Source organism: Thermobia domestica, chromosome 4 (genome assembly GCF_964235325.1).
Source record: "Thermobia domestica chromosome 4, izTheDome1.hap1.1, whole genome shotgun sequence".
In the NCBI taxonomy this organism is placed as follows: Eukaryota; Metazoa; Arthropoda; class Insecta; order Zygentoma; family Lepismatidae; genus Thermobia; species Thermobia domestica.
The window spans coordinates 303,890,533-303,914,960 of record NC_137457.1 but is presented as its reverse complement, the minus strand read 5'-3'; the positions used below and the strand labels follow the sequence as shown (position 1 = coordinate 303,914,960).

The 24,428-nt window shown below is 37.7% G+C and overlaps 1 protein-coding gene across 3 annotated transcripts in view; it reads left to right on the top strand.

Annotated features, from left to right (window-relative positions):
• The window catches only part of RhoGEF3 (Rho guanine nucleotide exchange factor 3), a 920,825-nt gene that overhangs the window by 790,459 nt on the left and 105,938 nt on the right, over positions 1-24,428 (top strand). For all 3 annotated transcript variants that reach the window (XM_081756412.1, XM_081756413.1, XM_081756411.1), the window contains exon 5: positions 22,823-22,962. In XM_081756412.1, the coding sequence (XP_081612538.1) occupies positions 22,823-22,962 (140 nt within the window). The remainder of the gene's footprint in view (positions 1-22,822; positions 22,963-24,428) is intronic.

Below are 24,428 nucleotides of genomic sequence, written 5' to 3'. Positions count from 1 at the left end.
CCCAATTTGGGAGTCCGATAGGAGCCCCTACTGTAAATTTACACGTGCATTATTCTACCTATCTTAACTACAAAGAAATTAAATACCGCCATGTATGAAAAAAAAATCACGTACTAACTACACAGACAGATTACTGAACGGACAGGTCTGACCGAACCTACACTGATTCAGGAGGGGCAAAAGGGAAATTTAACTATTCGATTCACTGAACTGCAAACTGGGTTTGGAAAAGGAGATTAAATGCACACACTATCCTAAATTCTGTCCATATCGATCGGTGGATGAAAACATGGCGTCATTATCTTGCATTTACTATTTCAGATTTTTTAGACCAGTTTTACTATGTAATTTAAGAGTTCATGGCTCCCAAGACTTCCAGTGATCTTTTGGACGTTAATAAAGTCCCAATATTACCTTGTTTGCAGTTTTTCTCACTCCGTTGCGACCTTTTAAGCTCGACGATCGAAATCTGGCTGTTGTCAGCAAGATTTTCCGGCTTGGAATGGAAAAATTGCGCCCTAATATCATAGCGTGGGTTTATCATCCAATCAAAACTAAGCATTTTGGCGGTGGGGCTTTGAAACGAATAAAATTTGGTAAAAACTGGATTAAACTAGATTTTAGAAGGACCTAGGTATCTAAAAGAGAGGTGAAGGGTGGTCCTGAAAATTCTGTCGAATTTTAGATTGGTTATTTGATCTGGAAAGTTCCGTCCAATAGTGGATCTATATTTTCGGATAGCACTGACACCGTAAGAATTGTAATAATCCATTTACATATCCATATACAAGACTTATAACTAATTTAAAATATAAATAAAGGTATTGATTCCCAAAACTATAATTCCTAATGAATTTTTACAGTTTTTCCATGTTAATTTGAAATAGAATAACAAATAAAATTTACGGATTATCTGAACAGCCAGAAATTTTTGTTAAACGTCAAGTACAGTCGGTGCAAAAAATTTCGGGCACCCTCCTATTAAAAACATAATTTCACTAGACTGTAATGGTATATTACAGTTCCCCGGCGTCGTTAAAAAAAATTTCTGTTTGAATAACAAAATTTTGTTGAATAGAGTTAACATGTATTAGTACTAATAAACTAACTACTCACTCATACTCTCATACACTCAAATGAGACAGTGTAACATTCACTTTGGGTATTGAGATAGAAGTTCCCGTTTTTTGTCCTCAGTACAGTTGAAAAGCTTAAGATTTTGGAAATTGTGAGTTCCGATACTTTCACCTTTTAGATTATGTAATACAGCGCAATTTTTCAATAATTTAACTGCCAAAAACGGGCCGGTATAGACTTTCATCCATTTTGCTGACTCATGCTTTATAAGTGAGGATAAGTTATGCAGTTTCAACATCACTAATTGCCCTTCTTGCAGGTTTATAGCGTTTGACGACTGTTTAGCATGACTTTTTAATTTTACCTCTACTTCAGCGTATCGGAAACGGTTATCTACGGAATCTAACTCTTTGGGCCATGGGAACACTTTCCTATAGCTATCATTGGCAGAATAACTAAGAAAGCGTTCCGCAGGCGTACAGCCAATACTGGAACAATATGAGTTATTTAGGAGATCCTGAATTTTGACTAGGTACTTGTGCCAAGTGGTTTGATCCTCATGACACCATAATCTAACTAGCCTATTGAGTTCTTTATGGCTACGTTCTGTAACGCCGTTAGCCTGCGGGGAATAACTGGAAGTTTTCTTATGTTTAATTTTATATTTGTTACAAAAGTCCTGCCATAACTTAGATTGGAACTGCGGTCCTTTATCGGATAAAAATTCCTGTGGGTAAGGCAATAGATGAAAGTATCGTCTCTCTAATACGGTGATTATTTCCTTAGTATGAGCCTTTTTCAGTGGGAGGAAGGTAACGAAACGAGAATAGATATCTGTTAAAGATAAAATATAATAATATCCCTGACTGGGTGGCAATTTTCCAATAAGATCCACCCCCAGAGTCTCATGGGGTACGGTCGCTTGGATATGATATTCCTGCTTAGCTATAGCACGGTTCGTAAACTTTGTTTCGGCACATTCTATGCAATTTCGTATGAAGTTTTTAATCGTGGTTTTTTGATTCTTCCAATAAAATATAGCTCAACAAAAACGATAACACTTCTGAACTCCAAAGTGACCGGTAGAATGGACAACACTGATAATTTGGGGTATACAACTCTGCGGTATCACTAAGAGCCATTTCTGAATACGCAAAGGTTTAATATAAATTAACCCACAGTACATTGTTACTCTGTCCAGATTATGGTTGTTTTCATATTGCTTTAACAGGTTCTTACATAATTCATCTGTTCTTTGATTTTCTCGAATAAAGTCTAGATTAATATCAGCATCCTGCGTTTTGGTTAAAAAATGGACATAATGTGTTTCGGGCTCAAGCAATACCTCAGGTGGGTATCTGCTAATTGTGTCGGCTACAAAATTTTCTCGGCCTGGGCAGTGTTGGAAAATTAAGTCGAATTTCTGCAGTTTCAATAGAATGCGGGTGGTTCGTGGCTCAAGGTTCTTTTGGGTGAATGCATGTGTGACTGCCGCGTTATCTGTATGGACATAAGTAGTACGACCCATGATATACTGCTCAAAATGTTCACAGAGGAACAGGACTGACAGGAGTTCCAGCTGAGATATTGAAAGAGACAACTCATAGGGTTTCACCCGTCGACTGGCATATCCAATGACGTTAGGATTATCTTTATCTGAAGGATATTGTGCAAGTAGGCCAGCCAAATTTTCCATGCACGCATCACTATGGATGTGAAAAGGCAAGGAGAAATCTGGCTGACTTAATGCAGGTGGATTACTAAGAAGAGTTCTCAGTTTATTGAAAGTTTCCAAGGCTTCGTCGTTCAGTACGAATTTCTGATCCTTTTTCAGGAGTTGATACAGATTAGCAGTGAGACCAGAAAAATTTGGGATAAATTTTCGCCTCCATCCTATAAGCCCTAAAAACTTCTGTAATGCTTTCTTAGATTTCGGTACTGGAAAACAACGAATTGGCTCATTGAGTCGAGGGTCAACTCTTATTGTTCTGCCACTAATTATATGTCCTAAAAATTTGATTTCCCGTGCAAAGAACTTACATTTCTTGAAATTTAATGAAAAATTTGCTTGTTTAAAGATTTCGAAAGTTCTCTCTAAATGAGCCAAATGCTCTTCTTCAGTAGTTGATTTTACTAGTACATCGTCTAAGTACAAAATAACAAAAGAACGGGTCGAGTCATTAAAAAATTTTGTCATTACTGATTGAAATACAGCAGGACTACTTTTCAGCCCCTGTGGCAGAACAGTGAGGCAATATTGTCTTCCCTTGTACACAAAACTGGTGCATTGGTAAGAGTCTGGGTGTAAACTGATCCCATAATATGCACTTGACGCGTCAAACGACGAAAACCACATTGCCTGCGAAACTCGGTGTAATAACTCATTGATAGGTTCTACCTGCACCTGTGGAGATTAATTTTTGAGTTGGTAGCCCTCAGATCTAAAACTGGACGTACACCGCCAGAGGCCTTCCGGACGACATGAATAGGATTTCGATATGGAGACATTTGTTCTATTGCTATCCCCAACCGTAACCATTTATTCAACTCTGCTTCAAACTCAGGTTGTATAGCCTGGGGAACGGAATAACATGGTCCAACAACTGGTTCTTCATCTTTCAACTGTATTTTATAGGGAGGCGCGTTAACGCGGCGTGGGTACTCAGAGAAAAGAGAACGGTACTTTATTAATAATTTCCGAAGACCTGATTTAATCGGTGATGGTAAGTCATCCCGAGTGGCAATATATGAATCAATCTCTTGTTCCGAGACATTGCATTCGGTGCCCAGGAGTGGATCCAGCTGATCTCCCCTGTTAACCCCTCCCTTGTGGAGAGGTGTCACTGCACAGGCAGCTTGACAATTTAAATTGGGGTCAAGCATGGGTTGATCCATCACCGGCCATCCTGATTCACCGATTGCAATCTCTTCCACTGGTAATTTCACTAGCATTATGTTTGGTCGATCCGTAGGAACGACAACAGTGTTTCCTAAACTATCTTTCATTCTGATCTCTTTCTTTTCCCGGTCAATGATACAATGGAATTTATCTAGAAACGGACATCCCAGTATTAGGTCCGTTCGCAAATACTTTATAACGAAAATGGCTATTTCAAATATATGATTCTGTATATTTAGGTTGAAATTTTGAACGTCCTGAACCGAAAAACTCTCTTTTCCAGCGAAAGCGCCAAGTGTAAGGCCCGTGTATGGTCTCAATTTAGCGGATGGAAACCGTTGCTTTAATTTTTTCCACACCTCCCAGTCCATTAGGCAGAGCTCCGAGCCACTATCTATTGTAGCGACAAGTTCAACGCCGCCGATACTTCCTCGTAGGCTGGGAGAGGCAGAAAAATAGCGTTCTTCACTTGAAGCAAAGGGTTCCTCATCTATAACAAATTTTATGATAAATTGTAACGAGTCCCGAAATGATGAATTTTGTGTCCATAACTTAGATTTACATTCGTGGTCAGTCTGATTTTTCAAAATAATGGGGTATATTTTCCCGCAACTATCCTCCCCCATTTCACCAGGTAGTTGCGGAATTAGTTTGTCGATTTGACAGCGGTTTCGCGACTATCAATCCCTCGAGTGGCTAGAATTCCATTTCCGCCATTAGTTGGTATTTACGAAGGGACAGAATTCTGAGATCTACTTGCACAGTTATTGTTAACATTGCCGTTTTGACCATTACCGTTTTCTCTTCTCCGGTACGCCCCGTTAAAGTTCCTCCTATTATCGTCCCTATTCGGGTTCGATTCCCCCATTGTGCGGTCATAGGGGCGATAACCCCGGCGATTGTTAAACATCGGTCGGTTACGGAACAGGCGTCGACCATTGTATTGATTGCTTTCTGAGCCACTCCCACTCGGATAGCGAGATCCAGCTTGGGTGTAACTCAGAAAGTCCGTTTGGCAACTAGCCGTTGCCTTGCTTTTCACGGGTTTCACAACTTTGGCTTGTCGGGCGAAATACCTCTTTGGTGGGCCTCCAGTTTCTTTCCCACACAGGGCAGCTAGGCGTGACGTAACTTCTCGCACCGTTTGGCACAAGTGGGAAGCAATAGCCCGCGACTCATCTGGTGGAAGAGCGTTCACTATGATGTCTACTAGTTCGGCTTGCGATGGATTCTCTGCAATCTGGTAGTACAGTTCTATGATCTTCCAAGCATAGTCCAGAAGGGACCCATACTTGGCTCGATCATATCTTAAAGATTGGAGGTTGCGTTTCTGAAGCCTCTCTATATGTTCATTGCAGTATTCTTCCTTGAAAAGGATAAGGAAATCGTCAAACGTATGGATTCTATATTTAATAGAAGCAAACCACGCGCCTGATGCTGCAATTAAAAGTTTTTCCACTATTTGTAAACGTTCTCTATCGGTCAGCCGATACATTTCTAAACACTGCTGCAATCTACGCAGAAAAACACGAGGCTGTCCATTGGTAATATTCCCGTCAAAAGTGGGAAAACGTTCGATGTCCCTCAGCGAAACCTTGGAACCCATACTAACATACGCAGGGGAATAGTTACTGGGAATTAACATATTATCCTGCACAATCGGAGTCGTCACCGGATTTACCACCGACGACGTAGTAGCGGTGTTATAATTACCCATGTAAGTGAAAGGGATTTTGTTGGTCGTATTGAATATGTTGGGCTCCATCCCCGGACCAATCGCACCCGTGAACAACGACTCAGAATGGCACCCATCTCCTCTTCCCGGCAACGCGCTATGTGATTGTATACCTCCATGTAAGGAGGGAGCACTCACGCTAGTGACCGTAGTCGTCACAACACTCGACTGATTCGGCACACTATTAGAATTGAACCACGACTTTGGTTCTGACCGATGCATTGGGTAGTGCGTCGCAATATCCCGTGCATCAACTGACGTTAAATTTTCTTTTCCTGCGCTACATGTAGTTGTTATCGCAGGTAATACTTCTGAGGAATCGCTACCGGGGAAAGGATAGGTTACCTCTGATTTTTCACGACTAGGTTTCGTTATTTCTTTTTGAATATTTGCTATCTCGTTTTGAATTTTCGAAATTTTCTGGTCAGTTACTTCCAGTTCGGTTTTCAATGATAAGTCCGACAAGGTTGACTTTAAACTATCAATTTCGGCCTGCTGTGTTTCTAATTTATTGTTAATCTTGTGCAATTTGGTATCTATTTGTTCGATTTCAGAATTTACATTATCTAATTTACCCTCAGTCTCCTGCTGAAGTTGCTTTAGGGACTGTTGAGCCTCGCATCTGACCAAATCAATTTCAGTAGACGTTTGCTGCCTCAATGTGGTTATTGAGGAAGCAAAGTCCAAACATATGTTGTCGATTTTCTTGGTTAGTACCTCAAATCGAGATTCGGTTTCTCGTTTCGAGGTGTCAAATTTCTCATTTATTTCGCGTCTCATCTCCCGACTATTCTTGTCTATTTTTTCATTTATTTCGCGGCTATTTTCATTCATTTCACGTCTCATCTCCAGGCTATTATTATCTATTTTTTCATTTATCTCGCGGCTATTTTCATTCATTTCGCGTCTCATCTCTCGGCTATTATTATCTATATTTTCATTTATTTCGCGTCTCATTTCCTGTAGCATTTGTTGCAATGAAAGGAGGAGAGCGTCATTATTAGATGACCCAGTCTTCCTTTTCTTTTCTTTGGGTTTATCACCAACTGGATCCCCATCTCTTTCATCATCATCGAGGTCAGATATCTCCACTGGAGATATTTGGCCTCGGTTCTTCGGAGTACTATACCCTCGCTCACCGTCCGAATCGGGATGCTCATTTTCTTTTTCAGAGGATAAACTCATGGGTTCACGCGACTGGTGGAGCTTCCCCTCACATTCTTTGCAGTATTTGACTATCTCACCAGCTCGGACCTTTTCTGCATTTTCCGCAGTATCCTCTAAATTGGTACAACTGAAATGGATCCATTTCAGCCCACATTCGTGACACCTCACTAGCCTACGGGAGACGCGAGCTCTTTTCTCACTACTTTCTAATGTACATTGTGTACATGAGACTTCCGCGTTCTCGTGCGATACGACTTCTCTATTGGTTGCCATAGCTTACACCCAAAAAGACACAATATAAACACATGCAATTATATACTTATCAACTAACAAGACTTATTAATCAGGTACTATTCATAAATTAAGGGACTCCTATCTAATTCCCTCCTTGGGTCAACTTCCAGCATTTTCAAATTTTAGAATTTACTTTGACAAATTCCTTCATTTCCCCCTTTCTACAGAGAGAGACAAAGATAGCAGAATAGCCAATGACTATAATTATTTAATCTCACTGTGACTTTTTAATTATTCATCTTTGTGGCCAAATCAATATGTGCTCGATCCTAAACAGTGTTTAATAAATAATTTCAGATTCGTTACCAGGGAAAACAATTGTTTCCATGGTAACTGTCCGATGTCAACGGTCGCCAATATTGAAAGAAAACTCCTGTCCGTTGCCATAGAAACCGCCGTTTCCAGGGCAACAGATCCTGTCACGGTTAGCCAAAATTGAAAGAAGACGTTAAAAAAATTAACGAAGATAAAAGAGCTAATGTAGAGTTGGAGAGGAGTCGCTAAAATTAATTTTCTTTAACGAGGACGATTACGAAAGATCACTTACTGATTGAAATCCAGATTATTTTCCAATAGAGTAACTTCCAATAAACCTTTTGTTATTGTTAATTATTCCATATCGGACTCCCGAAGAAAACTCATCGAAACAACTTATTGACCGTGCCAATAGCGACTACTCTCAATCATGACTCCGTTTTCTTTCATTTAGAAATAGGAAAGAAAGAGAAGAAAGTAGAAGGGTAAAAGAAGGAGGTAGGTAAAGAAGAAAGAAAAGAGATAGGGTATTTTAATGAGAAACAGATTACTGGATAATTCCGGAAATATAGTAAAAGGTCGGGAAAGTCGTTGAAAGATGAATCATTCTAAATGTTATTAACAACTAATCAATTTTGGAATGCTTCGGAATAGACACATGTTCCCTCATACCACCCAGACCTAGCTCCAGGCACCACGATCATGGGGTTGCCCAGACCTAGACCTGGAAATGAGAAAAGTGAAGTTTAATTCTTTGTAAAGTTATTCCGACCGGTGACTGATAACTATCCAGCATCTGAACTCTGTCCTCTAGGATCGACCACACATATGAATTAGCCAAGAGAAAAAAAAATCAAACTTATAAACTCAATATAAATTTATGTGTCGTATCAATCGAAGTCTCAACTTCCTGGAAGAAAGATGTCGTATTTAGGCTTATTTTGCTATTTTTGCTTCACTCCTCGAGCCGATTTAAACCATTAGTGACGGTCCTTCATGACCTAGGTTATTTACCTTAACACATATATTAAAACATGACACATATATTACAGATGTTAATATGACAAATGATATCACTAAAATTACTTATATTAAATCTATCATGCATTCACACGCTCACTCACTCAGGACAGTGTATATATGTTTAAAGGAAAATCAACTAGCTACAATGGTACAAATAGTTTATTACATTCATAGTGAAAAGAAAAGACAAAACAAATAATTATGAAAAAAAATATTAAAAGCACAAATTCTTAGTTATATATTAATAGAGTACATAGTGTTATATTTTAGTAAATTTTATATATTCAATCATATTGACAAAAGAAAAAGAAAGGAAAAAAAAAATAATTACATGTATCATATCTTAGGCATGCTAAAGCAAAATGATGATTTGCGACATACGCAAAAAAAAACTTATTTCACTTAAAAAAAATTGGACAAAGAGGAAAGAAAAAAAAACTTTTTGGTGTATTAGAACTTATATGAGTCTCTACCTCACGTCGAGATATTAAAATATTAATAATTTCGAGCGTCCAAATCACAACTCACGCACTAGTCGTAGTGTCCAAAACGTTTCGCTCCATTTAACTTAATTTGTGTTTATACATATATATATATACCTATATATATATATCTAGTGGTTTACGAAAAAAAAAGACATTCATCGACTATATTTGGTTTATAACTCTTAACAGATTGTATCTGCAATCGCACACTGCTACGTTTATATCCATCTAGGGATTTCGAGAAAATCACTTTCACTAGAGGAAGTTTCTCCTCTTAGACGGTCTATTTCCAAATTTATTAATCGAATAATTTCAAGTTATTTATCCAACACTGGGACACTTCACGAGACCTTTCATTAGGATCACTTTCGTATATGTTTATACATGGTTCGGATTTAAAAAAAAAAATGATCTTCCACAGGTGTACGGAGTATGATGGTTCAAATTGAGGATAAAAAAAAAAACTGGTCAAGTCACAGGATACATATAAAGGTGAGACGGATTCAAGGTACACTTTCCACAATGGTTTTAGGTTAATTGTTCAGGGATAATATTTGTTATGATGTGGGTTACGTTTAGACCTGCCGATATTTTTTCAATGCATGCCATTATATAATTACAGAGGTTATCACTTACATTGATTCAGAAGAAAAGGAAAATTACTTAAGTGCACGGCGGTATTCTTAACAAAATCTACATTCTTAAATTCGTCGGAAGACTTCTGGTAAACTATAGCAACCAATACACGTCTAGGGGGACAGACACGAGCGCTCTTACATATATTCATAATACATTTAATATCATACTTTTACTTTAACATCATATTCACATACTAATTACACATATATTTCGAAGTATTTATTTCTCTCTCTCTCTATATATATATATTTATAATAAATGCGCACACATTTAAATTAATCACCCCTACAATAAATTCTAAGAAGGTTGCAACATTGTCCAAGAAAACAAATGACTTCCAACATTACATTTGGAAACAAATTAAATTTTATCTGATACCGCGCGTCTATAAATTTTTAACTTTTATATAATCAATTCGTGTTTAAATCATGAAGGAAAAAAAACTTTGTGAGGCAGGCACGTAACACAGAGCATTTCTAGATATAACTAGGTAAATCAAAATACAATTTCTGGGCCCAGATTAACTACAAAGTAATCGAAAACCAAAACAGAAAGGAAAGTGACCAACGGATTAAAAAAAAACTTAAGAGGGACGACGGTGAGAGAACGTAATCGAAGTGTCGTCAACTACGAAGTCTTTGTTCATTTCGGCGATAGGTCAAAATGTGATGGAGGACCCAATCATTATCTACTCCATTCATGAATCGTGTCTTGCAACGTCTCAGCTGGTAATTTCAGATCAGAGTTGTACGTTAAATAAATCGTAAGTAACAAGTTCAAAATCTCGGGGGGGGAAGGTTGAAAAAAAAATTAAAAAAAAACTTGAAGAAATGAAGACAGAGAGAGAGATAGAGAAGAAGGAAGACTAAGAATAGGGGCGCCAAAGACTTAAGTGAGAAATAACTAACGCTACAAAGTTAGAAGTCGAAATTCGCTCTCAACAAAATCCATAGCCAAAATATTCTTAATATGCCAAAAAGGGTGGTCTACTCAAATACGTAGACTCAAGGGGCGCCCTGCTGCCAAGGATGCAAGTTCTGTGTCCATCAGATCCCAATCCCACAAGAGTTGGCTTGTAAGATTGAAATCCGATCCCCGTATCCGGCCCAGACCAGCAGGATAAAAGGAGAGGGGGAAAGGGACCAGGTAACTGCGTCCCCAATTTTGAAATCTCTAAGTAAAAAAAAAATATTCGACCCCTTAGAAAAACTAAGAAGGTTCGAGGACAGTAATGAAACTAGAATAGAAGTATTATCTAAGATATCCCTAACTAATGATTTGCCGAAGTAAAAAAAAAATTAAATAAACTGAATTTTGGATCGGTGATTTCTATTGCCAAACTTCACCGATAGCTACCCCGCGCAGACACGCCACAGTCTGGGATGTCGTTAATTTCCCTCGTCTAATTAAACTAAGAAAAGAAATGAAAATACTTAAAGGGACTAGGGGTCGACATCCGGGTACGCTAAAAATAAATTTCAATAACTAATTGTTTTGATTCTGTAACCCTATCAGAAATGTCGCCTCCATGAACATTATAAGTTAGCCTGAGTAGGTAACGTGAAGAAAAAAAAATCTCACGGAGTGGTGCATTCTATTTTTAAAACCGACCAGAAAATATAATTCACTACAGCCCTGTTGTATAACTACCACTGTCTTTTCACAATTTAATATTCAATATGTCTAGTCAGCGATTATATGATGCTACCCATTCTATCAGATGGTATTACTATGGTTGATTATTATTATGACACATAAAACTACAAAGTACTACCATAGTCCGACTATATATCGCCCTCCGGTCCGCGTGATACTATGGTGCAGGGGTCGGAACCTGAGATGTTTGTAGCTATACGTCTCTATTCAATATCTATATATCAACACGCGGCGAAGTATTCACTGGGCTACTATATATTTTAAACTATATGGATGTCCTATCTACTATATTCATTTACTATAATATTCATATACTTCATATTCATATTCATAATAATATTCATATAATATTCGTATCATCATTCTTTTCATTCACTACGACGCTATATCTTACGAACACCCTGTTTCCTCTATTTACGCCCAGCCTATATACACATTTCATCATAACACTTTAAAATCTATAATCACTACAAACATTTTCCCATTCCGATCACCGCACGACAACCTCACTCGAACCCAAGACACTCTTACCACACACACAATACTATGTAATACTTGGTAGCTTTATTAAGAACGAAAGAAAAAAAAATCCTATGTATGTTCACTGAAAATAGAATTATCTGCGATAATGTTTAATGTTTATAAAATTCTGCATCAACAATGAAATTCTACAGCCACGAAGAAAAATGGACATTTAATATATTTTCAAAGCGAAGAACTAGCATCATATCGCCCGACTTCTGTTAAAAATTTACGTATTGTTTATTTATTTAAATATCTCGATTTCTAGACTATGCAGAATGTTGAAATTTTCAGAATATATTAATTTTGGGTCACTTGACCTAACTGTACATTCATATGGGCTGTGAATTATACCTTCTAGGTTTTATTTTGAAAAGAAAGGTCAATTTCACGAAAACTAAATCACTAAGAACATTGACATGCGAATGGCAGTTAGTACTGACTTTTGACACTAGGGCTAGCGACGATGTAATCAACCCTTGAACAACTGAATGTGACCTTGTACACGGAATCATTATACTATATTACGTTCACTATTAACCTTTACTTTACCGCCGGCCAGCAGGGTGTACGCTTCTCCGTACCGCGGGAAATTTAAATGATTTTTAACAGTTTGTAGTGTATGAAAGAAAAGCTTCTAAAATAACTACTATTGCGTATAGAGACATAAAGTAAAAAGCATTTTGTTGCCAAAGGTCTCTGCTATAATTTTGGGGGTCATTTGAGATACTTGGTACAAACCGAGCAGCGCCACGGGGCGCCAAAGATCAAAAAATCTAGAAAAAATGCTAAATTTGGGGTGAAAACACCCCCAACTCCCTTCGTTTCAATTTTGTTTGTAAAGAATTGTATTGAAAATGTACGTACATCCTTCCGAATGCGAAATCTTTTTGGTTGAGGTCTTAGAATGAAATAGTAATGTTTCTATAAATTATTTTCTGACACCTTGCAAATGCGAAAAAAATGTGTAAAATTTATGTCATTGCAGTGTACCAGAAAACATTTTTTTCTGACGTTACGAAATGCGACTAAGTTATGAAATCACTTTTGTATTCATAAGGAAGGTCCCTGGTATAATGTTTGAGTCCTTTGACATACTTGGTAGAGACTCAGGGGGCGCCACGGGGCGCCAAAGATAAAAAAATCTAGAAAAAATGCTAAATTTGGGGGTGAAAACACCCCCAACCCCCTTCTTTTCAATTTTGTTTGTAACGAATTGCATTGAAAATGTACGTACATCCTTCCGAATGCGAAATCTTTTTGGTTGAGGTCTTAGAATGAAATAGTAATGTTTCTATAAATTATTTTCTGACACCTTGCAAATGCGAAAAAAATGTGTAAAATTTATGTCATTGCAGTGTACCAGAAAACATTTTTTTCTGACGTTACGAAATGCGACTAAGTTATGAAATCACTTTTGTATTCTTAAGGAAGGTCCCTGGTATAATGTTTGAGTCCTTTGACATACTTGGTAGAAACTCAGGGGGCGCCACGGGGCGCCAAAGATAAAAAAATCTAAAAAAAATGCTAAATTTGGGGGTGAAAACACCCCCAACCCCCTTCTTTTCAATTTTGTTTGTAAAGAATTGCATTGAAAATGTACGTACATCCTTCCGAATGCGAAATCTTTTTGGTTGAGGTCTTAGAATGAAATAGTAATGTTTCTATAAATTATTTTCTGACACCTTGCAAATGCGAAAAAAATGTGTAAAATTTATGTCATTGCAGTGTACCAGAAAACATTTTTTTCTGACGTTACGAAATGCGACTAAGTTATGAAATCACTTTTTTATTCTTAAGGAAGGTCCCTGGTATAATGTTTGAGTCCTTTGACATACTTGGTAGAAACTCAGGGGGCGCCACGGGGCGCCAAAGATAAAAAAATCTTAAAAAAATGCTAAATTTGGGGGTGAAAACACCCCCAACCCCCTTCTTTTCAATTTTGTTTGTAAAGAATTGCATTGAAAATGTACGTACATCCTTCCGAATGCGAAATCTTTTTGGTTGAGGTCTTAGAATGAAATAGTAATGTTTCTATAAATTATTTTCTGACACCTTGCAAATGCGAAAAAAATGTGTAAAATTTATGTCATTGCAGTGTACCAGAAAACATTTTTTTCTGACGTTACGAAATGCGACTAAGTTATGAAATCACTTTTGTATTCTTAAGGAAGGTCCCTGGTATAATGTTTGAGTCCTTTGACATACTTGGTAGAAACTCAGGGGGCGCCACGGGGCGCCAAAGATAAAAAAATCTAAAAAAAATGCTAAATTTGGGGGTGAAAACACCCCCAACCCCCTTCTTTTCAATATTGTTTGTAAAGAATTGTATTGAAAATGTACGTACATCCTTCCGAATGCGAAATCTTTTTGGTTTAGGTCTTAAAATCAAATAGTATTTTCACTATAAATATTTCTTCTGAAACATTGCACATATCTCCAGTAACAATCCAATGCCTTTTTTTTATTATAGACATTGACAAAGAAGTAAAATTATGCAATATAAATGAAAGTTAGTACTTGTACTTACCAACAGCCTGGTCACAGCTTGTGTACAATGCACTCAGGTCCCTTAGGGTCACGTGGGTCACTGTCGCGTGTGGTACACCCCGAAGCATGGATCAACGCACAGGTGAACCTTACACTCCGAGCACACATAATTTGATCTCTTCCTTTTTTTACTATTGGAGCACACCACACAGTCCTTGCATTCGTGAACTTTCTTGGGCCAATGTTTAGAATTGGCAGCTTCCAACCTTTGTATTTTTAGAGGTGGAGGTCGACTTATTATGTGCGACGGTCCTGGAACTGGTGGTGTCCCCAGAGCCACCAGTTCGTAAATCAGTTGTAGTCTATAGTCTCGTAAGGCAGGGGAAGGTCGAAAGAAACGTAACAGAATGAAAGAGTTTAAAATAGTTTGGTCAAGAAGGTAGAAGAAAACCTTCTTTGTCCATTTCATTGTCCGTCTTCGCACGTTATACGTGTTCGTCATCTTGTCAGCATTGTCAACGTAACCCATGTGTTTATTGTATTCCAGAACAATGTGCGGCTTGATCGCGTTTTTATGTTCGTCAAGGAAGTTACCGTCGACAGGAAAGTTGTGAAAGTTTGTCAGAAGAAAAACGTCTCGTTTATCTCTCCAACAAACCGCACATAAGTCATCCCTGGTCCGTACATGTATGTCCCCTCGTGTTGTTTTGAAAAAGCGGTCTTTGAAGTCGTCAGGCATCGAACGTCTGTTCTTGTTGACGGTCCCGCAACATTGCGTACGCTTTGTTGCAAGATCGTCAAAAAGATCAGGAGAGGAAAAGAAGTTGTCCATAAAAATTTTATGGCCAACTCCTTGAACTTTCTGTGTCAGTTCAATGACCAATGCGTGTGTTGAAGTCATTTCTGTTGTCTGTCTGGTCTTATCTTTGCCAAGGTAAACGATCTGATCGACAACATACCCCTTAGAATCACAAAGCATGTAGAGTTTCACCCCAAATCGTTTGCGTTTCTTCGGGATATATTGCTTGAAAATCACTTTACCTTTGTACAGAATCATGGCTTCGTCAAGCGATAAGTTTTCTGTCGGTTGGTACAGTTTATCATATTTGTCACGTAGATATTCGAAAACGTCCCTCAGTTTCCAGAAGCGGTCATAGGACTGGTCGTTCACGTTAGGTGGTCTGCTATTGTCAGAGAAGTGAAGAAAGCGTAAAATGTGAAAGAAACGATTTCTGGAAAGATTTTCGCCGTACCAAGGAGAGAACATGATGCCGGACCGATTCCAATAGTCTGAGTACCTGTCTCGTCTGTTGTGTCCCATACTAAGGTGGATAGCAAAAAAACGATACAGTTCCTCCAGCGTAATGGGTGGCTCTATTTTGGATGGCTTGTGTCTTGCAACATGTTGTTGATAATACCTATTCGATTCTGTCAACAACATGTTGAAGAAATCACCATCACAAAATAGACAAAAAGCGTCAATGGGGTTTGAGGATGCAGTCAGTCTGTCGGTCTTTGGTCCAGCTTGCAAAGTGAAAGGGAAAGGTGTAGGGGAAGGTTTAGATCTGTCCCGTCGAATCCACTGCCTGTAGTCTGGACGTGTTTCGTCGTCGCTGTCGGAATCGTCTTCACTCAATGTCTCGGGTTCGATGTCTGGTTCGTCATTGTCACTAACGTCCAAATCATCTACATCTTCTGTGTCGGTCTCCTCCCAGAGGGCTTCTTGAATTTCTTCTTTGGAAAGGCTTGTTGCTGCCATCTCGAAATGTAAGCGAACCTACTACTCTTGATTCTACTCTCTTCTGCGTAAAAGAATTCCATCCACACACACACACCGGAAAATGAACCACATGGATTTGTACACGAGGAACAAACAGCGCAGTTTGAGCTCGTGGGTGTGAGGGGTGGGGGGTTAGAGGGCAAATTGTGTATATAGCCCACTTGTTAAAACGAATTGGAGATAACATAGCTTCCTGCTCGTGGCTCATAAATTATTTCCGTCGAGATATGTTTAGTCTACACAGGGAGGAAAACACGATTTCTCAATTTCACTCTTCCCCCCCGCACTCCTAGCTGTGGTAAAAAAAAAAGAAGAGTTTTCTTCGCCTTCTTCCAATGCGGACTGTACTATACGTTGAATCACCATGACATTCCCTGCGAAACATTTATAAAATCCTGTGAAACGTAGAGTTTTTAAAATTTAAAAGCCATTCTTTTTAAAAATCACAAACCTAAATTTTTATTGCTGTTAAAAGCTAGAAAAAAGTAGGAACAGCACACTTATTTTTTAAAATGATGTGCCTTATTGTATGAAGAGATAGTCCATACTGAAAGAAACCAAAAAGGTTGGTTCTCAACCGGTGTGTCGCTGGTAAAAGTAGACCTTTCGCCTCTGTCAGTACAGTGGCAGCGGGACGAACGGATGTACACTTTTGACAGTGTACTGTCAATGGTAAACTAAAGGTTAAATATCGTGTATGAGTTCACTTAATGACGGAATAATAAAGAATTTATCGCATAGTAAATACTACACTGTCCAACACACTCTTTCATCACTTAACTACCACTATCACTGATACTACATTACAAATATACACATACTACTCGAACTACAAGACACATCATGCCACATTCATACTACACACTACATTAATACATGTTATACTAATAAATATACACAGAAATCATTCAGATTTTACCATGTTAAATCGGCTCTATGAAAGGTAACGAAAGGAAAGAAATGAACAGGGCCAACTGGCTCTTATATTCACTGAATCACATTCTTTACTCAACCTGTTTAATCAATGCCCTGAGGGGACATATCAAAGTATTAACTAACAATAGGCCCCCTGCCCTGAAGGGGCAGGAACCCGGAACAAACTACATGTTCAACTCATCCCGCTGGAAGCCGGACTCCCAATTTGGGAGTCCGATAGGAGCCCCTACTGTAAATTTACACGTGCATTATTCTACCTATCTTAACTACAAAGAAATTAAATACCGCCATGTATGAAAAAAAAAAAATCACGTACTAACTACACAGACAGATTACTGAACGGACAGGTCTGACCGAACCTACACTGATTCAGGAGGGGCAAAAGGGAAATTTAACTATTCGATTCACTGAACTGCAAACTGGGTTTGGAAAAGGAGATTAAATGCACACACTATCCTAAATTCTGTCCATATCGATCGGTGGATGAAAACATGGCGTCATTATCTTGCATTTACTATTTCAGATTTTTTAGACCAGTTTTACTATGTAATTTAAGAGTTCATGGCTCCCAAGACTTCCAGTGATCTTTTGGACGTTAATAAAGTCCCAATATTACCTTGTTTGCAGTTTTTCTCACTCCGTTGCGACCTTTTAAGCTCGACGATCGAAATCTGGCTGTTGTCAGCAAGATTTTCCGGCTTGGAATGGAAAAATTGCGCCCTAATATCATAGCGTGGGTTTATCATCCAATCAAAACTAAGCATTTTGGCGGTGGGGCTTTGAAACGAATAAAATTTGGTAAAAACTGGATTAAACTAGATTTTAGAAGGACCTAGGTATCTAAAAGAGAGGTGAAGGGTGGTCCTGAAAATTCTGTCGAATTTTAGATTGGTTATTTGATCTGGAAAGTTCCGTCCAATAGTGGATCTATATTTTCGGATAGCACTGACACCGTAAGAATTGTAATAATCCATTTACATATCCATATACAAGACTTATAACTAATTTAAAATATAAATAAAGGTATTGATTCCCAAAACTATAATTCCTAATGAATTTTTACAGTTTTTCCATGTTAATTTGAAATAGAATAACAAATAAAATTTACGGATTATCTGAACAGCCAGAAATTTTTGTTAAACGTCAAGTACAGTCGGTGCAAAAAATTTCGGGCACCCTCCTATTAAAAACATAATTTCACTAGACTGTAATGGTATATTACACAACAATAGTAAAAGTCATTTTAAAATTCTAATTCTAATACCTTTAATTAGGCATGATTTTATGATATACATAATTGTAAAATTTGTATTTAATTTTCAAAAAAATTTACACTTGTATTACAAGATTAATAGTTTTGAGAAATTGGTCCCTGGACGTTTCTCATACATGTGCTTCTGCTCTAACCGACTTCAATATAGCTAATCTGGCTTTTTCTTCTTTTTTTAAAATGCCTGGTCCACAATTTGTTGTTTCGTCACAACTATTAAAAAAAAATGGCTTCGCTTTTACAACCAAAATGGAGTCAAAGTGAAACAAACAAACAAAAAAAGCCGTAAAAATAAGTTATAATTACAGCTAATACAAAATTATAGTGTTTAAACTAGGAAAGATTTATGTTAGCAGTGACAATGTCAAACGCAATCAGACCTTTCTCGGTTAAGTGTGATGGATGAATCTCGGGAATTAGAAAAATAAAAGAAGAAGAAGAAGAAATCTAATGTGGGTCGCTGTAATCAAGGATAATCAGTAACATTTTTTTGTCCTATTTTTTGTATTATTATTATTATTATTCGTATTTGTCAGCACAATAAATTAACACAAACATTAATATTATTGAGGGGGAATAAAAACAGTAAATCTGGCTACATTGTAAAGAAAGATCAAGTGGCAATTAATCTTTCTTTTTCTTCTTCTTTTAAATTCCATCTCGTTATATGGTATTTTATTTGAACCATTTCTCACCTCCTGTCATATAGTCTTTCGCTTCTAATACTTGAAATATTTTAATATGGAAATTCAGAAGCCTTAATCCAGAGCTCCACAAAATGTATAGAATATGAAAAATGGTATGGCAGACTGCCATGTACTGGACAGAAAATTCAAGTGCTTATGATTCATTATACTATATAAATAAATCTTTGTATGGATAATAATGAACTTAGCAATGGTGACGTCAAATTAGTTCTAGATCTGTCTTGAACTCCATTTTAGCTGCATTTCCAGCACGTCTAAAGGCCTTTATATACTACGTAATTTTTCGTGTTACATAGAATGCAACATGGAACATCCATGAACATTATTCAGTACATATAGCTTGCTCAATCAGATGAGATAAATCGAAACAGCCCAGGGTAATATGAAAACAGATTGTATGGCGTATATAAAGGCCTTTAAACATGATTTTCAAAATCAAAAGCTTTGAGTTCTGTGTGTGATCTCGAGATTTGACAAGTAGCGTAGAAACAACAGGAAATAAGTATACTCTTCTCTCCTCAGCTTCGTATCACTTCAAACTAATAATAATAACAAGCCGCTAGAATGCTGCACCAAAATTATTTGCATCGATCAGTATACGTAGAATGCTAAACCAGGAGACATGCGTTTAAATACTTTCTCAGTATTTGCCCCAGATGATAGCTATATACTAAGTAAGTCATCAAGTGAGCACAATGTTACTTAAAAAAAAAAATCGAAAACGAAATGAAATCTTGAACTTTTATGGCCCACGTTTATGCCGGCTGGACTAAAGAAGACGGAATGAAGAAAGTGAGAGGAAACGGCAGAATCCCGAGAAAACCCACGCACATGGTGTTTGTCCACCACAAAGTTCATTTGGCGCAAGTTGGGATCGAACCAAGGACTCCATGCACTAGAGATGAACGCACTTCCACTTAGCCACCGCCGCATAAACATCATTCAAGTAACATTATCTGCTTATAGAGTTGGTCAGGAGATGAGGCCTAGAGTGCATGTCCATATAAGATAATAGGAAAAATGTATGGGTTATCCTGTATATTGTAGGGTGACGTGTGACTGGTAGCACGATACAAACGGATATCAAAATAGTGGAAGCACCAGAAGATGATTTAACTTACCTCCTTAATACGGCATGCGACCACCATTAGCCCACAGAACAACTCGGCTTTGTCATGAAGCAGTTAATGGTTTACAGAGGAATATTATACCATTCCTCATGAACAACAGCACTTAGTTCCGTGAGGAAGATGAAGAAGTGTATCTGCTCCGCATCCTGAGCTCCAGAACCACCTTGTGATCACAGGTGTTCAATAATGATCAAATTTGGGGATTAGGTGAGCCAGATGATGTGTAATTCATGAAATTCCATTTCAACAGCTCCAGTAGTATTAATTGAGGCATTGTCATCTTGGAAATTTCATCATTGGCTGCAAACAACATCTGGGCCATAGGATGCACATGGTCTCCTAATGTATCCACTTAATCTTACGCATCTAAAATGTTGATACATTCGATTCCGTCCTCGCGGTAATGCGTTTTGTGAGCGTAATCCAGCGTGAGACCAAGGAATGACGCCAGGAAATTGCTGTTTTACAGAATCACAGTCACTGTCATATTTGACAGTAGGGGAGGAGATAGTTTGGAGTATAAACTTATTTGAGTGTCCGCCACACACCCTGTCATATATAAACAAAAATGAACGTGGCAGTGTTTGCTCGCTAAATTTCTCCTAGACCACTGCATCGAATTTGGTAATTTTTGGTACATGAGTGCATACTCTGGCCTTAAACTTCTTTTTTTTTTTTCACCCCACTTTCGTCAGGAATGAGGATGAGGAGATGAAGGGCGTGACATGTAAAAATATGTTTGATGGCTAATTTCTCATAGAACGTTACACTGATTTTGATGATTTTTGGTACGTGTGTTGACCCTGGCCTAACTTAGTTTTTCTAGTTATTTTTGGGAAGGAGGAGAAGGGTTGAGGAAGTAGCATGTAAAAATAATTGAAAACGACCGATATTAGTATCCAATGTATAATTTTCAGAGTTACTGAGATGAATAGTGACACTTCAGATGCAGTTTAAGCCCATATTCATTGCTCAAGAATGTCCTAAGGGGAAAGAGGGTCCCATAAACTTTCCTACTCGTATGAAAAACGGGCATCTCAGCTAGATAGAAACAAAATGAAAGAGGATTCATTGAACCACATTTAAGTATCCAATAAGCAAAGGGTTACTTTGCTTGCGTCTCGGCACTTTTTCTTTCTTTTTCGTTGAAATGTTTTTGGTGGTGATCAATGGTTTGGATGGTGCAGTCTGACTTATATTAAAACAAAATCTACGAAAGGTAACAATACACAGAACAGAAGTATCAGTGACAGAAATAGTCGAGCCGCGAAGAAGATTGTCACCTAGGAGTGAATGCGGCAAAAACTCCTCCGCATTGTGACTGGAAGTTGCGGCAAAAGTGACTGGAAGTTGCATTGTCGCATTGGTTCCGCAGTCACTTATGCCGCATTTACTCCTAGGTGACAATCTTCTTCGCGGCTCTTATGATTTCTGTCACTGATACGTCCGTCCTGTGTACTATTTCTTTTTGCTGATCATGTTTTGCCATGGGTTCTGTAGCCCGTCACCCACTTGGACTTTGTTCCTTGCTACACACGTAACATCTCTTCACCTTACACTATAGGATAGATCCTAGCAAATCTCTTACGATTTTTCCTAGAGCCAAAATCTCAGTGTGTATGGCATCAGATCGCATATCATTTCCTGTGTTCTGAACGATCCTATGAGATTTCTCTTGTTTCGAGCACACTCTATTTCAGAAAGAAAATTCACAAGATTTCGATTTAAGCCACATCAGGTGAGAGAAAGTGAAAACAAATTTGTTTTCTCCCCGCCAACTGTATGTGGGTGAAAGAGAAAAATGCTCGACAAAATGAAGAATGGTGCAGGGGCTGATGAGATATGTTTTGTTAATTTATCTTTTGATTTTTATGCTTTTTTATATATATAGATGTGTGAAATTTAACAATATAGCGCCTGGTATCAATATCAGTAGAATGTGCAATGTAGTTACGTATATGGCACAAAAGGGTGGGATTTCCTAAGAGATATGTCGTAACACTATTCCTTAGATAAATCCTAAGATATTTGCTAGGACTTATCTCATAGTGTATAGCAGAGCAGAGTTTATAACTTTGAAATGAATAGAATTGCGTCTCATATTGAAAACTAATTTATTTTTCGACGTAGTCTTCTTTTAGCACGATATTATTTTGACCAGCCTATTCCAAACAATTTTATGTCTTCCAAACCATAACATATGTGATATGTTGGAAAATAGGCATTTGTGTCAAGGATAATCTCCTAATCAGATATGAGGTCATTTTCCACCGAGTCAGATCTTCAAATTTCTGGAGAGGAGAATGTCGGAGTTGCCCAAATCTGAATAATATGGTGAACGATGTAACAGTTTGTAGCCTATATAATTCGACAGTTTTGCCAATTGCAGTTGCAAAAATGTGTTCTGGGACATTATCGTGGTAGTTTTTTTTTTCTAAGTGGTACCGCTTTTCATAAGTTATTTCTGACAACGGTCTAATAAGGAGTCGTAGCACTGACCTGTGATAGTTTTACCGTTTTTTAGGTAGTCGATCCATGAGAATCCCAAAAGATCGTTCCTTCTTTGGAGTACGTTCTCCTACTAAAATTTAGTACTTTGTTATTTCCCTTGTGGTTGATAGCAATGCATCTTTTTATTCACACTGGCATAAAAAAAAATAAATTCCAGTGTACAAATGAATTTAGTATCTAGATATTTTTTTTTAATAATTAACAAATAAATAAGTGTAATAAATATATTTTCTTTTCTGTTTTCAGACCCTGGTCACAAGTTTGCTCGGATAAGGAGGTAGTATTTTTGTCGTCACAAAGCACGTTACCTCTGCTATCACCACCGTCACAGGGTCTTCGTTTGGCCGAGAGTACGGACATCTCTCAGTCTCAAAGAGATATCTCAGGTAAGAATGATATTACTTTTCTTTTAAATATGAGTAGGTAACACAACTTCAACCACTTACTCTGAGGGTAAATACAAAAGGAATGAATATTTTTTGAAAACCATTATCCAGATACCTACGTACCACCATGTTCAAAGATTAAATAATTATATATATATATATATATATATATATATATATATATATATATATATATATATATAGATAGATAGATAGATAGATAGATAATGTTGAGTTAGATGCTGGACTCTATTTCACGCTTTAGGTACTCAATATAGTGGTCAGAGTAAATGGAAGTTGTACGAGTAATGACAACCCATTCTCCAGTTGAGTAATGAATAGCCAATGAAGACGAATGAAGCAGTCGATAAGCCAATCAGAATGTTCGAAACAATTCGCACATAGCCCTAAAATGGCTGCTATATCATTAATTGTATTACTTCCATTTACTGTGTGTAGTGATTATGGTTCCATGTTCTTAAGTATCACTGTTGGCATTATTCACACAATGCAAGTATTGGATTTTGTCATTTTTGAGAAATGTAGGAAGTAAACATATACATTTTATATCAAGGGATCCGCATAGCGCTCCTTTTTGTAAAGAAAAATGTGAAATATGGAATGTTTAACATGTTTAACAGGTTAGGTGTCATAGTTACGTATTAACTCTCTTGTGGCTATACAGTTAGTATATTATCCCCTCGCCATGTGAGACCTGGGTTATATTCCTAGGGGAACTAAACACCGTGTGCGTGCGTTTTCTCGAGCTTCTCCCGTTTTCTTCCACTTTCTTCATTCCACCATTTCATTCATCATCATGATCATTGTTTTCTTTAGCCGAGTCGGCATAGGCGTGGGACGTAAAACTTAAAGATTTCGTTTCATTTTTTTTCTTCTTAATGGGAGCTCACGTGGTTCAGATCTCACTTTAAGCTTAGGATCAAAGTTTCGGTGTTGGAAAGGAACATTAATGTCCTATCATGCAATTAATTTATCGTGGTTTTGTCCTGTATCCCAGTGAGTACAGATGATAAATGGCAGTTAAGACTATAAGCTAAACAATATAATTAAAATTATAAAACATATATTCGAGTCCTAGAAAAAAAATAACTAATTTTGTTTTTTGAGAATTCCAAAATTTAGGTGGTGGGACAATATACCTCTCGAAAAATTTACGGTGAGACCATCAATATGCATATGTTCTATGAAGAAATGAAATTAAATCTTTGAGTTTTACGTCCTACGTTTATGCCGGTTAGGCTAAAGAAGACGGCGATGATGAGAAATGGATGAAAATGGTGGCATGAAGAAAGTAGAAGGAAACGGGAAAACCCTGAGGAAACCCACACACACAGTGTTTGCCCACCACAAAGTTCACTTGGTGGGAGCAGGGTTTGGACCCGGGACCCCATGCAGCAGAGGTGAACGCTCTACCACTGAGCCACTGCAGCCCCATGTTCTATGAA